Genomic DNA, 18,329 nt, shown 5'->3' on the forward strand with positions numbered 1-18,329 from the left:
AGGGTAGTAAAAAAAAAATTCAAATCAACTGATGCCAACAAGTGCCAGAGATTTGTAAATTACTTCTATAAAAAAAGACTCCCAGTACTTACAGCTGCTGTATGTCCTGCAGGAAGTGGTGTATTCTCTCCAGTCTGACACAGTGCTCTCTGCTGCCACCTTTGTCCAGAGTAGTAGTAAATACCCATAGAAAACCTCTACTGCTCTGGACAGTCTCTGACATGGACAGAGGTGACAGCAGAGAGCACTGTGTCAGACTGGAAAGAGTACACCACTTCCTGCAGGACATACAGCAGCTGATAAGTACTGGAAGACTTGAGATTTTTAAATAGAAGTAAATTACAAATCTATATAACTTTCAGACACCAGTTAATTTAAAATATATATATTTTGTTCACCAGAGTACCCCTACAGGCTATCCATAGCTGCAGCATACATGCCTTCTCTCTCCCCCACCCTCCGGAATATTCAAGTGCTCTCTGCTGCCATCTCTGTCCATGTCAGGAACTGTCCAGAGCAGTAGTAAATCCTCATAGGAAACCTCTTCTGCTGTCCAGATTGGAAATAATACCACTTCCTGCAGGACATACAGCAGCTGATAAGTACTGGAACACTTAAGATTTTATAATATAGGTAAATTACAAATCTCTGTCACTTTGTAGCACCAGTTCATTTGAAATATATATTTTTTTTGTTATTTTTTTTTTTTTTTTTTACAATTGAAAAAGTCAGGGGCCCCATACAGTCAAAAATCACTATGATTTTTTTTTTCTTCCCTTTCCCTCGGGAATAGAATCATGCGCTTTTCAAAGCAACAAATAAAATCAGCCTACTATAGTCCCAGGGTGTTTTACAGTGAACAACTTAGTTTCAATGAGCATGTTATAATTTTAGCACTTAATATTCCTCTCCTCTTACTGAAAAAGCTGCTCTAGAATTATGTTACATTGTCCCCTGATGAATGACTTACCAAGAAGGAAAATGCGCCGGTTCTTTTGTCATCGCAGAGCTACGACTTAGCATAACTAAGTGACATTCTAATGACTGTGCCAATCACAGCTATACATTATTGTATGGATGGAAAATCAGAGTATTTTTATTCCCATTCTGAAATGGATACTGAGACGATTGGTAGGTATTGTTAATAACGCTGGCTGCTGTCTATAGGCTTCTGGGCCCTATTATTTTCCATAGTACAACATTCTCTTTCATTTCACCCTACATATTCCTGTAGTATTCAGTGGTGGTGGGGGGGGGGGGGGAAAGTTGTATTTTTTTTTTTATATTCCCAAACAAAATAAGCTGTAATACCAAATCCTATAGGCAGAGGGGGCGCTATTTCTGGAGAAAAAGGTATACATTATTTTTAAAGGGAATCTCTCATCTGTATATTATGCTCCGAGATAAAACACACAATAGTTGTCTATTAGCTGATGGCTGTTTGAAAAGTTATAAAATCCAGTTTTCCTTCTATGCTTAAGAGTCATAGAGGCCGGCTCAGAGTGGATGGTGGCAAGTATGGAAGGAGTTGTTGGTATTACCATGGGCAGCGATATGTGGGGGGTTGTGTTTGAGTGGAATACCCCTTTAAGGCTTTATGCAGTTTGACACACAGGCTTGGGTTCTATTTTTGTTGTTTCTCATACCATGATCAGTAAGTTTCCTCCGGTTTACTGTTACATACTATACCATATATATATTGCTGGTGGTGTATTGCTGTTATTTGTGGAAAATTTATAAAATTGTTTCTAAGAAAAAAAAGAGTCATAGAGGCTGGGCTGAGCTGCAGCATGCACATCCCCTGACTCCCCCACCTCTTTCTTACCTGATGATTGATGTACAAGTACAGTCCTAGAAACTAATCCAGAAGGAGTGTGGGAAGGAGGAGGAGTGCATGCTGCAGCTCAGCCCACCCTCTATTGGGCTTAGAAGTAAAACATGATTTTATAACTTTGCAAAGTGAAAACTAAAAAAGTAAACATTAACAGTCCCCCCTTAGGACAAAGAAAGTATTACATGGTCCCTCTGAAATTCAAAGATGTACAAGTTCCTCCAAAAAATAACCATTTTTGAGCAGCTCTCTACCCTGACTGACAGCCTGACATGATGCCCCCCATCTATTAAATTCCCAAATTCCCTATTAAAATATTTGAACCATTTTGTGTCTACAGCTACTGTGCAGACCTATACATCTACATGGAAATATACATCAAGCAAACCCAGTATAAGCAAAGTCCCCCAGTAATATTCTCTCCCATTTTCCCCTTCTTCTTCCTAACATCCATCTGAAATATTAGCAGGGTATTGCCACCTCCCTCTGTTATTCCTCCTGGAAATGTAAGAATTTAAAGGGAATCTGTCAGCCCATTTTTATGATATGAGAACAATGATATGAAACATATCTTTTTAGTGTTACTCGGTTTACCACAATTTATAAAACGATTAGGCGTCAAGGAGGCGGAGACAGGTGTCTGAAGAGCCGCAGGATCAGGCAGGAATTGAGAGTTGGCTCCTTTAATATCAATCAACCAGGGAACGGGTTATCTTTGCCTGCCATGTGATAAAGGTGGATTGGCACTACCGAATTTTCGGTTATATTACTTGGCTGCCCAAATGACACGGATCAAAAAACTGGCTACAACAGATAAGGGGAAGTATTTTGTTTCACAATGGGAGAGGGGTAATTTGAACTTAGTACAATGTTTAGAGAAACAATATGTAGATAATCAGCATAATTACACGTTTATTGCTTTTCAAAAAAGTTGGAAAATATTTAAGAAAATTTTGGGGATCACGGGGGTCTTAGTTGACACTCCTTTATGGAAAAATGCAAGATTAAAAGAGTTGGTGAAGATACAAAATTATGGAGTATGGGAAAATAAGGGTGTCACGGTAATGTCACAGTTATTTGAAAATGGAACACTAAAAACATTTCAAGCTCTTAGAAATGAGTTTGGTTTGTCTGAAAGGTTTTTTTTTAATTATGTACAAATATATGATGCATGGTGGAAGTCAGAGGACAGAGATATGTATAAGGTACAGTCACATAGTCTGGTAGAGATGGTCCGAGGTAATATTGGAGGTAACAAGAGATCAGTAGCCAAGTTTTATAAAGGGTTGATGTCAATCACGGTGGAAAGAACGGCACCAAAGAATAAAAGATACTGGGAAAACTATGTGGGGGAAATTTCAGAAGGGGTGTGGGAGAATATTCTCAGCAATGTTATGAATATCTCACTAAATGCCAATCACAGAATAATTCAGCTAAAGTTGATATATGGTTTATATTACACTCCAAAAATATTAAATAAAATGCAGAGAGGGAATGGAAATAAGAAGGGCTGCTTGAGATGTGGTATGGAGGATGTGGACCTTTTTCATATAATGTGGAATTGCGACCTGACGCGGGACTTTTGGCGGGGAGTAACCAATGAGATAGGAAAAAGATTAAAAGTGGACATTCCTATGGACCCTAGTTTGGTTATTTTGGGAGATATGGAGGCGCTGGCTGGAAATGAGAATTTAATCTTGGTGGCTAGATTAATACACTTAGCAAGGGTAGAGATTGTTAGAAATTGGGTGGATACGTCCCCGCCACAGGTCCAGCGCTGGAAAAGATTAGCATTTAAAACTGGTAATTATGAGTTATTCCACTATAAAGGGAGAAGGAAATGGCAGAAGTTAGTTGGGGGTTGGCACGAGTGGCTTCAAAGTGAACAGTAGGAAGCTACCTGATGGTCACGCTGTTGGGGTTCCAATTTTTTTTTTTTTTTTTTTTACATCTCTTCTTCTCTCCCTCCTTTTCGAGTCGGATAGGGGTGGGTGGGTTGGGAAAGGGTGGATTGGGGGGGTTAGGGTACTGGGGTTAGTATAAAAGTATTCTGAAATGTTTTTATGATGGGATGTGCCTATGGCAATTATATGGAATGGAATTTTTTTGTGATGGAAAATAAAGAAAAATTTTTTGAAATTAAAAAAAAACCAGGGAACGGGGGAGGAACCATAAGGCAAGCAATGCTGCAGCATTTATGTGGTTTGGCTCCGCCTCTTTAACACTTAAAGGGGTTATCCTGGGAGTAGAAATGGTTCTATCTGTTTAGCTCCCAACCATTCCATTCTTCCTATTGGCTGCCTTGGAAGTATACCTCAGACAAGATTGATGCAAGTAGCCAGTGGGAAGAAGTACAGCACCGGGGAGCAGAACAGGTAGGACCTTTTCTGCTCATTGGGAAACCACTTTAAAGTGTTACTGTCATATTTTTTATTTTATTTTATTTTTTGCAGAAATCAATAGTCCAGGCAATTTTAAGAAACTTTGTAATTGGGTTTATTAGGCAAATAGGCCATTATCTGCATTCAAATAGACTTTCCCCTCCCTCCTCTCTCTCATTCACTGCTCATTATCTGGAAATCTCAACTCTTTTACATTAGTTGAGCTCTGTGTAACCTATGGAGAAGGGATGGGGGAGGAGGGAGGAGATTAGTCACCAGTAGAGAGCAGAGAACAAAGGATTACACAGCAGGACCTGTGTCAGAGAGGTCAGTGCTGACTTCAGAGGAGATAGCCCGGTGATGTAGCTGTAAATTAACTCTTTGTTGTCCCGTTTTGGTGCCTCATCTCCTTCTACTTCTTCCCTCTCCATAAGAGAACCATGAAGACAGGGCAGAAGCGGATTACAAAAGGCCCGTTTTGGGCAGTAGCCCGGGGCCCTGAGCTCCTGGGGGGCCCATGGCTGTCCAAACAGACTCATACTTTCAGTGGTGTATTGTCTCCTGGCTACAATTCTGCCATGATTTTTTTTTTAAATCACAGCTTTTTAAACACTATTTTGGACAAATCAGGGCAAAACTGCAGCCAGGAGACAATTCAGTAACGTTAAAGAACACACTAAAGGACCTTAACATGTGACTATGATGTCACCACAGGCCCTTTACAGGCTGCACTATGAAGGAGGAAGACTAAATCTAGTGCTGCCATAGTCACAGTGGGGTGGGGGCCCAAGCTTGGTGAACAGCCTGAGGCCTGTGGTAAAGTTAATCCGCCCCTGAGACCGGGGGGAGAGCTTCAAACTGCTTTTTCATGATAAAAATGCATTTTTTGGCTAATAAACCCAATTACAAAGTTTCTTAATATCGCCTGTACTATTGATTTCTGCAAAAACAAGTTTAAACAACAGTGACACTTTAAGTCCAGGAAGAAAGTCATCATTTTATTATATATGATAAACCTAACACTAACAAAGGTATGTTTGGTATCATCATCCCATCACCTATCTGACGGTGTCCGCAGCTCATTTCATAAATATAAGCTGACAGATTCCCTTTAAAGAGTCACTGTCAGTTTTTTTTGTTTTGTTTTTTTGCAGAAATCAATAGTCCAGGCTATTTTAAGAAACTTTGTAATTGGGTTTATTAGCCAAATATAACATTTTCTGCATTTAAAAAGCCTTTTCCCAGGTCCCCCCCCTCCCTCCTCTTTTCCATCCACTGCAAAAAATCAGGAAATTGTGACTTGTTGCATCAGACGTACCCAGTCTGTTCCTATAGAGAGGGGAGGAGGGAGGAGGGAGTTAGCCAACAGCAGAAAGCAGATAACAGAGGATTACAGGCAGGGAGCTGGGTGACAGCTGTAATCAGAGCTCAGAGAGGTCAGTGCTGACTGTCAGAGGAGATTAAAGGGTGAGGTATTTGTAGATTAACTCTTTGTTGTCCTGTTTTGGTCTTTTATTTAGCTCTCTCCATAGGAGAACAATGAAGACAGGGGGGAGAGCTTCAAACTGCTTTTTCGTGATAAAAATGCATTTTTCGGCTAATAAACCCAATGACAGAGTTTCTTAAAATCGCCTGGACTATTGATTTCTGCAAAAAAAATTCACGACAGTGACACTTTAAATTCATAAGGTGACAATATTGCAGGATTTGCCTTTCCATTCGTCAAAGTTGCATCTCACCTTGATGATTCTTTGCACCAAACTCCGAGCTTCCTCTGTGGAACCCTCCAGTTTTGCCGACACACATCTTCTTATTGATGTAAAAAAAAAGTAGTAGGAGGAGAACGATGGAGACGCCGACCGCTGAAAGAAACCCCAAAGCTTCTGGAGACACTGGAAGGAGAGACAGGAGCAGATCATCAGGTCAGGACTATCATTACCAGCCCCTTAGGGTGGGGGGCGTTCACACTGGGGGATTATGGTCACATTTTTGCCTGCATATTTCCACCACGCGTTTCAGTCAGGCCATAATACAGGTGTAAAAACGGGGCTGTAATACACCGGTGTGAAACTGTCCCCAAAAGACCAAAACATTGAGAATAAGTGGAACTATTTTGCAGATTTAAGAGCATTAAGAGACTAAATGAGAGCCCATTACGGTGGATTTCTTGAACGCTATCATTTCATCACACGTACTCTATGACACACTCTATCATTAAAGGCAATTATAGACTTGGTATCTGAAAAGATTCTATCTGGCAGATAGAAGGTGTCTCAGAAAACCATTTGTGATAATTGTACGGGGTGACGCAGAACTCTGTGGACCGTGCTTCTGAAGAGCCTACTAGTGTGTGTACAGACCTAGGCTATGTTCACACTACATAAGTTATGTAATAATCATGGCCGTTGTTGCCAATTTGCAACAACGGCCGTGATAATTACGTATCTCACGTAGTGCTGCCTTCTATGGAATCCCGGCCGGAGTGTATACACATACTATACACTCCGGCCGGGATCCCTAGCGGCGGTGCAAAGAACTGACATGTCAGTTCACACAATGGAGCGTGCGCCTCCAGCTGCACGCTCCATTGTGAGCAGCAGGGAATTTGGATGCAGGCGCACAGTGATGCGCCCGCATCCGAATTTAGCGTCAGTGAAGATCATCTGGCTAGTACTGCAGTACCGGCTGGGATGTCCTTCTCTGACACCGGCCGGGTCACAGAACGGCCGGTGTCTCATGGCATGTGAACATGGCCTTACTAAGTAGCTGTTTTTTATGTATTTAATTTTATAGGGCAAAAAAGTGCCTTTCTGTACTTAACCCCCCCCCCCCCACACACACACACACACACACACACACACTTATATGCTTAATATCAGGCAAAGTCGTCTTCATTACAGAGGAGCAAAGTGAAGACAGGTTTGCTGAGTCCATTATAACCTATGCAGGGGGGAGCCGCCGAGGGGGATGAGTGAGCAGAGAAGCAGCTGTACAGTTTAGAGACTGTCTGGACGCAAAACGCTGGATTCAGAGGTCAGAAAGGTCAGCACTGGTCTGGGAGCTTGGTGAGAGAAGATTGCAGGATGATGTGCTGTGCAGGGCTGTCTTTTCTCCTCTCTGTGCTCACTAATCCCCCTCGGCCCCTCCCCTCTCCATAGAACATAATGGACACAGAAATCCTGCTTCTTATGAATTGAGGGGGGAGGGAAAAAAAACAGCTTTGTGAGGACAGAAGGAAACTCTTTTGCTTAATAAAATCTATTACAGAGTTTCTCAAAATCGCTTGTACTATTGATTCTCATTGATTTCTGAAAAACAACATTTAAATAACAGTTACATTTTAGCATTACGTTATGTTAGATTTAACATACTGAAGGTGAGAAAGAGATTGCCCCTTATTTTAGTAATTCTCCACTGGGGGCCAAATATACTGAATATATCTATTTGCACATGGCAGGAGGTTGTGCAGTAAGTGTCATTTGGTCCTGTGGGTTCCTAAATTTACTAGAACAAGAAATAATCTGCATACGTCCCATAAGATTAGCCATGCCCTGCTCCTCCTCAAAATACTTAAGGTCCGGCTGTATCTCGGCCATCCACCACAAGGAGTGGCATCACACTTCCACCTAGCAAGTGACCGGCCGTCCCACCGCTACAACATCATCCGGGGGTACACCACAGAACAACTACTTCTTACCTACCTAGGTTTCATTATAGGAAAACCCTTTAGGGTAGTTTCACACACATCGTATCTCAGCGGATTTTCTGCTGCGGATCTGCAGCAGATCCTCAGCAGGTTTGATCTACACAACTGAACACAGCATCAAATCTGCACCATCAAATCTGCTGCAGATCCGGTGTGTGAAGGCACCCTAAAAATGGATGTTTAAAAAAAAAAAAAAGCTGGTCACACAAACCCCCCAACAGTTTTTAATGTAAGTATCTATATATTCCTGAACTACTGTTTAAATTCTCAAGTAATTTTATGGACATATTCACCCCCTAACGTCAGTACTTTGTAGAGACACCTTTAGCGGCAATTACAGTGCAAGTGTAAGCCCTCGGATGAGGTTGTAGCGGTGGGACGGCACACCCCACTTGATACAATTCCAATAAATACTCAAACATAGAACCACCAGATCTGTGGGATAAGTGCTGAGTAGGATGCAGTAGAGTTAATAAGGTTGTACTGAGGTAGTAGAGAGGAGGGTGCCGTGAGAGTCTTAACCCAATTAGTAATGAGCTCTGCCGGGAGGTTGGAGTGCTTAGAAGAATACTTGTAGAAGAAGAACAAACAACCTGTGCCTGCGGTTTGCCCTTTCCTATAGTCTTCACACGACCTTATGCCCACTAGCTTTGGCAGAACCGTACTGATGGGTGACACAGGCCCCAGACCCTTTTACCTGGGTTAAGCAGAATGGTTAGGATTAGTACACCCGCGTTGTGAGATGGAAATTTTCGACTTTCTAGTAACTTTGCTCCACCGGGATGAGTTTTTAGCTCTTTGGCTCTTTTGCGGAGACTGTCCTGCACTGTAGTGACTCCTAGTCTTCAGCGTGGGTTGAGATTATCTGTAGGCTTGTCCTCTCTTGAAGGGCTTAACAGTGCATCACACAGCTAGTGTGGTGCTTCAAGAAAGAAGGTTGTCAGAGTTGACGGTTCTGCGTCCTACCCATGCGGAGTACTGACTACGAACGACTTGTAGAGGGGACCTGGCAGAGGGTCAAGGCCCAGGTAGAACCACGGTGGAAAGCTATCTGAGCTGAGTCCTTTCTCCACCAAAGCTCGGCTAAAACTCCTCCTTCACCCAAGGGACTAACTTCCTAACCAGCATGTAAGATGCGCTGTGGTTGGGTGGAAAGAGTGCAATAGAGAAGGGGGAAAGAAAAAAAATAGGATAGAAGAAAGCAGTGATCCTACTGGATAACAGAATCTGGTATATACACATACAAATAAACCCTTGAGATACTTCAGCTGTGCAACTTCTGGACCTTGGTTATACTATACAGCGACATCTAGTGGTCATCTTCTGCAATACTACAGTTACAACAAGACCACAAACACATACAGACTTTTACAAGGGGTGTAAGGAATAGCAACACCCGCAGTGGGACATCACACAAGTCACACTGGGTAAGTCTCTATGAGCCACCACATCTTGCTACTGGGATTTTTGCCTATTCCTTAAAGCAAAACTGCTCCAGCTCCTTCAAGTTGGTTTTGGCTGGTGGACAATCTGACCAAAGGTTTGATTGGATTAAAGGGGTACTCCAGCAGAAAAAAAAATTCTTTCAGATCAACTGGTGCTAGAAATAGCCAGAGATTTGTAATTTGCTTCTATAAAAACAAAAAATCTCCAGTCCCCCAGTACTTATCATCTGCTGTATGTGCTGAAGGAAGTGGTTTATTCTTTCCAGTCTGGAGAGCAGGAGAGGTTTTCTATAGGGATTTGCTGCTGCTCTAGATAGTTCTTGACTCGGATAGAGGTGGCAGCAGACTGGAAAGAATATACCACTTCCTGCAGGACAGTAAATTACAAATCTCTGGCACTTTCTGACACCTGTTGATTTGAAAGAACTTTTTTTTCTGCTGGAGTACCCCTTTAAGGTCTCAGCTATGACTAGGCCATTCCAATACATTTACATGTTTCCCTCAAATCACAGGAGCGTTGCTTTAGAAGTATATTTTGGGTCATTATTCTGTTGGAAGTTGAACCTCCATCCCGGTCTCAAATCGCTGACAAACCCAAACAGGATTTTCTCAAGAATATCCCTGTATTTAGCACCAACCAAACGTGTTTCTAGTATCTTTACTGTAGCATGATTAAGGTTTAGATATACCCGAAACGCTTTGCTGTTTGTACATATGGATTGTGAATTTATATAGATTTGTAATTTACTTCTATTTCTATTTAATTTACTTCTACTTCTATTTAAAAATCACAGGTCTTCCCATACTTATCAGCTGCTGTATGTCCTGCAGGAAGTGGTGTATTCTTTCCAGTCTGACACAGTGCTCTCTGCGGCCACCCCTGTCCATGTCAGGAACTGTCCAGAGCAGGAGCAAATCCCCATAGAAAACCTCTCCTGCTCTGGACAGTTCCTGACATGGACATATGTGGCAGCACTGTGTCAGACTGGAAAGAAAATACCACTTCCTGCAGAATATACGGCAGCTGATAAGTATAGGAAGACTTGACATTTTTAAATAGAGGTAAATTACAAATCTGTATAACTTTCTGAAATCAGTTGAACTGAAAGAAATATTTTCACTGGAGTGCCCCTTTAGTAAAAACTTATTGGACTGTAAACCCCTGAGCTGCTGGATCCACCCTCCTGGTCCGTTCCTCGGCTTCCTTCACCACACGCGGAGTCCGTGTTTTTCTTCTGTATTTCTATACCCTACTAAACAGGCTGTATAACTACTGTAAGACCAACTCAGAACTAGTGCAACTGCTTTATTATTTAGCACTCAATTACTTTCATTAAACATGCAACATGGAGGCGGCCAAGGTGACCACGATGGGCCGAGGGAGCAGGAGACCCGGCCCATCTACCCCCCTCCCTTGGAATAAATTATACCCCCTCCTCCCTATAAGCATCACAGCCTAAGTAAGCAAGGGAGGGGCGGGCTTATCCGAGACCCTCCTGTCCTGATTAGGGATGGAATAGAATAAACCCATGTCAGGAGGAGCCCCCCTCCACCCCCTTTAAGTGGTAAAATTCCACCTTACAAAAAGACGACACCTGCACATAAGGTGAATTCATAGCCGGCAGGCACATTCAATGAGACGATGACAGGTAAGCTTCATCAGAGGAGAGCAGCTGCCCCTTACCTGCGTGTTTCACAGCTCTGATGATACAAGGCAGGACCATCAGCTCGTAATAGAACGATATCTGGGCTATAAAGAGAACCCGATGCAATTCCTGTGATGGCAAGCAGCGTCTTATGACGGCGGTGGCTACCAGGCGACGTTCTGCACCTCCTCTGTGACCATATGGCCAGGTGCCTATATGTCACTAAAGCTTTAATTATTGATTTCATTGCTGCAATCCTATCTGACTGATGTACAAATAAGGAAGTCACGTGAGAGGCCGGGGAACGTTACATGCCGCCCGCTCCTCATTGTCTGCAGAGTTTTTTAGCATTTTGCCTTCCCAGCTTTGTATAGTTTGCAGCTGTAATACGGGGTGCAAAGGAGGCGGACGGCAATAGAGTATTGTATATCGTAGTATACTATTATATATTGTAGTATAATATCATATATCGTAGTATATTATCATTTATTGTAGTATAATATCATATATCGTAGTATAATATCATATATCGTAGTACACTATTATATACCGTAGTATACTATTATATATATATCGTAGTATAATATCATATATCGTAGTATACTATAATATATCGTAGTACACTATTATATACCGTAGTATACTATTATATATCGTAGTATACTATTATATATCGTAGTATACTATTATATATTGTAGTATATTATCATATATCGTAGTATACTATTATATATCGTAGTATATCATATATCGTAGTACACTATTATATACCGTAGTATACTATTATATATATATCGTAGTATACTATTATATATTGTAGTGCACTATTATATACCGTAGTATACTATTATATATCGTAGTATTCTATTATACATCATAGTATAATATCATATATCGTAGTACACTATTATATATCGTAGTATAATATCATATATCGTAGTATACTATTATATATCGTAGTATTCTATTATACATCATAGTATAATATCATATATCGTAGTACACTATTATATATCGTAGTATTCTATTATACATCGTAGTATAATATCATATATCGTAGTACACTATTATATATTGTAGTATACTATTATATATTGTAGTGCACTATTATATATCGTAGTATACTATTTTATATCGTAGTATAATATTATATATCGTAGTATACTATTTTATATCGTAGTATAATATTATATATCGTAGTATACTACCCCTGAAAATTCTTAGCTTTTTCTTTGGGAAAAAACATGTTACCAATTAATATTCTGATGCTGGATCTGGGCAAGAATGGGTTAAATGATTGCATGTTGGATTATTAAAGGGGATGTTAACCAAAAAAAAATTATTTCAAACCAACTGGTGCCAGAAAGTGCCAGAGATTTGTAATCTACTCCTATTTAGCACTTTAGTACTTATCAGCTGCTGTTTGTCCTGCAGGAAGTGGTGTTTTCTCTCCAGTCTGACACAGTGCTCTCTGCTGCCACCTCTGTCCATGTCAGGAACTGTCCAGAGCAGCGGCAAATCCCCATAGAAAACCTCTATTGTTCCAACATCCCAACTAAAACAGAACTAATACAAGAATTAAATATAACTTATAAATACGAGGAGGCTACAGCCTATGACAACAATACAATTAAATAAATTAGAGAGATGTGGTCGTTATGGACATCAAGTCCACTTTTTTCACCTTAAGTTTTCTGTTTATTTTCTTACCTGTTTTATGAATAAGCTATAATTACACATACGATGATATCACATAGAGACTCACTATATCCTCATGCATATTTTGATAGACATACTATCTTAATACATGTTACGTTATTGTTAAAGGGGTACTCCAGCGTGGGGGCACTTTTGCGCTGGGACCAGGGACGTGGTGGCCGAGGGAAAAGGCGTCCACTCACCTCCCCGGTTCCAGCGGCAAGTCCCACATCGCGGTGCTCTGGTGCCCGGTTCCCGGACGCTTCCGGGTGTCTGACGCGGGCCCGAGATGTGACGTCTCAGGTCCGCTCAGCCACTCAATGAAGGAGGCGGGATCCCGCCTCCTGGAACCGGAGAGGTGAGTGGACGTCTTTTCCCTCGGCTACCTCGTCCCCGGTCCCAGCGCAAAAGTGCCCCCACGCTGGAGTACCCCTTTAACTTTACCTTAGCTCTATTTCTCATTCCATTTGTGAAAACTGTTTTATCTGTTGTACTTTCGTTGTACTCTTGTTGTACTTTTGTTTGCAAAAGTTTATTGACAAAAATTTGGGAATATTAGGTGATTTCCAATACCTTGTTAATATTAGTTTGGCAATTGTTACAATCTTACATAGCAATATACGATGAATTGGTAAAATTTTATGGATATCTAGAGATGAGCGAACCGGGTTCGGGTTCGAGTCGATCCGAACCCGAACGTTCGGTATTTGATTAGCTGGGGCTGCTGAACTTAGATAAAGCTCTAAGGTTGTCTGGAAAACATGGATACAGCCAATGACTATATCCATGATTTCCACATAGCCTTAGGGCTTTATCCAACTTCAGCAGCCACCGCTAATCAAATGCCGAACGTTCGGGTTCAAATGGACTCCAGCATGCTCCAGGTTCGCTCATCTCTATGGATATCCAATAACACCAACACTGAGGAGTTAGGGGGATATGGAATTGAAAAACCGTATCAATTAAGGCAGAGATCTCCTTCCAGTATCTGCCGGCCAGTGGGCACTCCCATAAAATGTGTAATAATGAACCATTACCAGTACAACTACTATTTTGTGTAAATTTACCCAGACTATTAATAATACCTACAAGTACAAAGAAGCCAAAGCATATGGGAAAAACTCTATCATTCCTTCCATAAAATATGGCATACAAGGACCCTCAGCCCATACTATACTTCTTAATCATTTTCATTCTTTATACATTGTTATATGAGATTAGTGCCTGTTATGTTCTTTTTCTTATTCTTGTTTTCTTTTATTCTAATGATTACTATGTTCTATGCTGATGAACACTATTTTAGATATATAGATCTGCTATTCTATATACGTTGTTTCTGACTTGTTTTGTATATGATATAGCTCGATATATGAATTCATATGCCATATAAAACACAGCTGTGTATGTCTAAAGAAGCCCAATCCATTATAATACTGTACGCTCTAGTGTTGTATGGGTACTGCTTGCCAGAACGTGTATATTATAAGCGTCAGAAACAAAGGGAGATGTGGTAACCTGATCGCCAGCAGCCGTCCTCTTCCTGAATGTATTTCATTGGCGCTGACTGTGGTTAGACAATGGTCAGAGGGAGAATGAGCCTGGGCTGACAATAGATATACTACAGAGTGATCAGCCATTCAGCAAAATATAACACACATTATTTCCAAGGTATTTACCTTTACATCTACCTCTGCCGTATTTTATTGTATTTTATTTCACAAGCAGTCGACTGGTATACGGAGAGGGGTACTCTTTTTTTTGTTTTGTTTTTTTTTAACTTTCAAATCAACTTAAAGTTATATAGATTTGTAATTTACTTCTATTTAAAAATCTCAAGTCTTCCCATACGTATCAGCCACTGTATGTCCTGCAGGAAGTGGTGTATTCTTTCCAATCTCACACAGTGCTCTCTGCTGCCACCTCTGTCCAGGTCAGCAACTGTCCAGAGCAGCAGCAAATCCCCATAGAAAAACCTCTCCTGCTCTGGACAGTTCCTGACATGGACAGAGGTGGCAGCACTGTGTCAGACTGGAAAGAAAATACCACTTCCTGCAGAATATACAGCAGCAGATTTTTAAATAGAAGTAAATAAAAAATCTGTATAACTTTCAGACACCAGAGAACCCCTTTAACCCACATCTCCTAATAGGAGATATGGAAAACGCTTTAAAGTTACATGTGACTTATCAGCTCTATCGTACAGGTTGTGCTGAGCTGCAGCATGCATGCCTTCTCTCTATCCCACCCTCCTGAATGTCCAAGGCTCAGTGTGTTGTAAGCTGTGAAACCTTGTACATTATCATTCAGGGCAGGGAAAAGTGGGGGAGGGAAGAGGCGAGCATACTGCAGCTCAGCCTGGCCACTATGGGACTTGAACTTGGGAGAATGAAATTAGTTTTATCTGACTCTGTCTGCAGCTCTGAGCATGATATGCAAGGCATTTAACATATGGTTTATGGGATGGGTGATAAAAGACAATCTGTGCCCACAGGGTCCTAAGATGGAGGTCCTGTAATGAGTTCCATACAGGTAAAATGTGCTGCAGATTTATACAGGGGAATCCACAAGACAAATCCATATAAAATTTCCTGCTGATTTCCTATGAGATTTTTTTTTTTAAATTAAAAATTGAAATGAGATTTTGTTGCAGATCTGCAGGTAAGGCCGGGCTCACACTACCATTTATTTTCATCCGTTTTAATTCATTTTTCCATTAATTTCCATTATTTAAAAAAAATAATAATCTACACAAAATTAAGGTCAAGTACTTTTGTAAGTATGTTAAAGAAAACAGGTATGTTTCGATCCGTTTTATAATGGAAATCAATGGAAAAAACTGATCAAAATCGAGGCACACAAATGCATCCGTTTTTCCATACGTTTTCTGCAAAAACGGATGAAAACAACGAATTGCAAAGATGTAGTGTGAACCCGGCCTAATCCGCAGCAAAATCTGCAACACTGCACAGATTGTGTTTCCTCCATTGAACTCAAGGAGGATAAACTGCTAAATTTTTTTTTTTTTTTTTTTTTTGCTCAAACTGCGATAGAACTTACCAGTTGCAGACTTAAAGGGACTGTCCAGGATTGGAAAAGCATAACTATTATAAAAACAGCAGCACCCCTGTCTACAGGTTGTGTCTGGTATTGCAGCTCAGCTCCAGAGCCCTAGTCATGAGTGATAGCCATTTTAAAGTCATAGCCTTTCTAAAGCAAAACAGCCATTAATTTTTAATCCTGTATAGCCCCTTTAAGAATCTGCAACCCCCTTAATTTTTACAAGAAAAACTTTGGATCATAGAAACATGGATCTGATTTGTAAAAGCGTATACAGTTGCCTGGTACCAATCTGCAGCATATCCCTCCTGTGTGAATGTAGCCTATGTGCTTATAGTTTCCTATGTGGTCTAAAGTACCCCAAAAAAAATCTGTTCACGTCGAATGACCTGCACATAAGTAATGGTGCGGCAGAGCCAGGTGCGCGGTCTGATAACAGCGAGATGCCGCGTACACCTGGTATTCACAACACTTGATACATAAATGTAACTTGACAGCGGGAGCTACAGTCATCTGAAACTAAGTATCCTTCACTTTCCTAATGTAATTACCTAAAGGAGCGTTCAATTCATTGTGGTCTGAGCACGTCATCGGCTGTCAATTATTACCGCCACAAAGTAACGAAAAATGACCGCCGCTTACTAACAGGCTAAGGAGAAAACCATACAGGAGAGAATACAGGTTCAGGTTATGTGCACACACATTTAATGGACCTATTAGACGGCCTGATAATAGGACAGTAAGGGCTGCATGGACATCATTAGCAATGTCCATGAGGCCCTTGCTCAAACACTTGACACCTTACCTCTCCCCACTCCCGGTCTTCTCTCCTGTGCTCCACAGCTTCCTGATCCCGGCGGCAGCAACGTCTGATCGGCCTGTCAGCTGACAGGCCGTCAGCCAATCACTGTCCAGGACCACCAGCTGACAGGCCACTTAGACGCTGCAGCCACTGGGATCGGGAAGCTGCGGAGCACAGGAGAGAAGAGCGGGAGTGGGGTGAGGAAAGATATCAGGTGTTTGGGCAATCATAAGCCGTCGGCCGCAAATCGCTATTAGAGATGATCGAACATTGGGAAATGTCAGGTTCGAACTCGAACCTTTTAGAACCTTCCGCATTTGATTCCCGATGCCTTCCCGTTCCATGGGGAAGGAAGATACAGCCTGGATTCCGCCTGGAATACAGGGATACAGCCTATTACCTTGGCTGTATCCCTGTATTCCAGGCGGTACTTGGGCTGTATCTTCCTTCCCACGGAACGGGAAGGCATCGGGAATCAAATGCGGAAGGTTCTAGAAGGTTCGCGTTCGATCGAACCTGACATTTCCCGATGTTCGATCATCTCTAATCAATATTACACATAGCAATGCGCTGTCGGCGCCCGGCAATTTTAGGTCCAATCCTCAGCTGATGATCGTTTTATCGCGTCAATTTGTCCCAAGTGGCCTATGACTGCTCTAGCATCTTGTAATGACACAAAAAAAAACGAGTGAAGTTATCTTTCCAGACTCCTTTTCCTTCCTTGTGTCTTCTCTGAAACTTTGTTGGCACAGTGACTCTGCCCAGATCTTCTGAGTGGCTTTATTAAACTGACTTCTCGGGAACAGATGGCTCGCTGTACCGTACTTGTGATCACGATTAATTTTAGCATGACTTGTTTACTAATGCTCGCTGTTCTTGATGCTAAAAATCTGTCTCTGTGAGTCAACAGGAGTTTCTATGTAGTATAGGCGACTGAGAATACCAACACAGAAGGATACCGCCGAGGTGGGAAAAAGGAGCTGGTTAACCCCATAACCCAAGACTGGAACACTGGTGTCTAATGTGTCATATTAAAGGGGTCATCTCTTACCCTTTTTATTTTTGTTTAAGGTCCAAATAGTGGGAATGTTCTCTATCCTCAGTTATTGCAATATTTTATACCTCCGATCTCTGCAATTGTGGAATATACTATACAAAACAGAAAAACACTGTGCACCCACAGATAATCAGAAAATATATTATTTTATTAAACATAAATTCATCCTTTACAAAAAACAGGAAACAGGCAGCATCCATCCACACAGCAGTGTAAAATAACAAATAGTATCACATAAGATATCACCCAAGATCCCAGCGGGCTGCTCCAGACCAAACCCTACGCGTATCGTCACTCCAGAATTGGCCCCTGACGAAGTCACCATTCTGGAGTGACGATACGCGTAGGGTTTGGTGTGGAGCAGCCCGCTGGGATCTTGGGTGATATCTTATGTGATACTATTTGTTATTTTACACTGCTGTGTGGATGGATGCTGCCTGTTTCCTGATATTTTGGAATGGGACAATAGTCACGTAATAGGTTATCATTTGCCATTTTTTGGAGGTTTATAGGAGGTATTAGCACTTTATTTTATGAAATACAATATATACATTGTGGTTTTGCATGCAGCACTTTACTAGAATAGAGAGGCCGTACATATGTTTGACCACTGTTCCACTGCCTTTCTATGGGACTTCTGAACATAGCCAAGACCTGTACTTGACTAAGTGTAGAAGTCCCACAGAAAGTCAATGGAAGAGTGGCC

At 41.4% G+C, this 18,329-nt stretch overlaps 1 protein-coding gene across 2 annotated transcripts in view; it reads right to left on the reverse strand.

Annotated features, from left to right (window-relative positions):
* Positions 1-18,329, reverse strand: part of SYT14 (synaptotagmin 14) — a 107,516-nt gene that overhangs the window by 60,972 nt on the left and 28,215 nt on the right. For both annotated transcript variants that reach the window (XM_069954313.1, XM_069954314.1), the window contains exon 3: positions 5,952-6,104. In XM_069954313.1, coding sequence (XP_069810414.1) covers positions 5,952-6,104 — 153 coding nt within the window. The remainder of the gene's footprint in view (positions 1-5,951; positions 6,105-18,329) is intronic.

The sequence above is a fragment of the Dendropsophus ebraccatus genome, chromosome 15 (genome assembly GCF_027789765.1).
Source record: "Dendropsophus ebraccatus isolate aDenEbr1 chromosome 15, aDenEbr1.pat, whole genome shotgun sequence".
Classification (NCBI taxonomy): domain Eukaryota; kingdom Metazoa; phylum Chordata; class Amphibia; order Anura; family Hylidae; genus Dendropsophus; species Dendropsophus ebraccatus.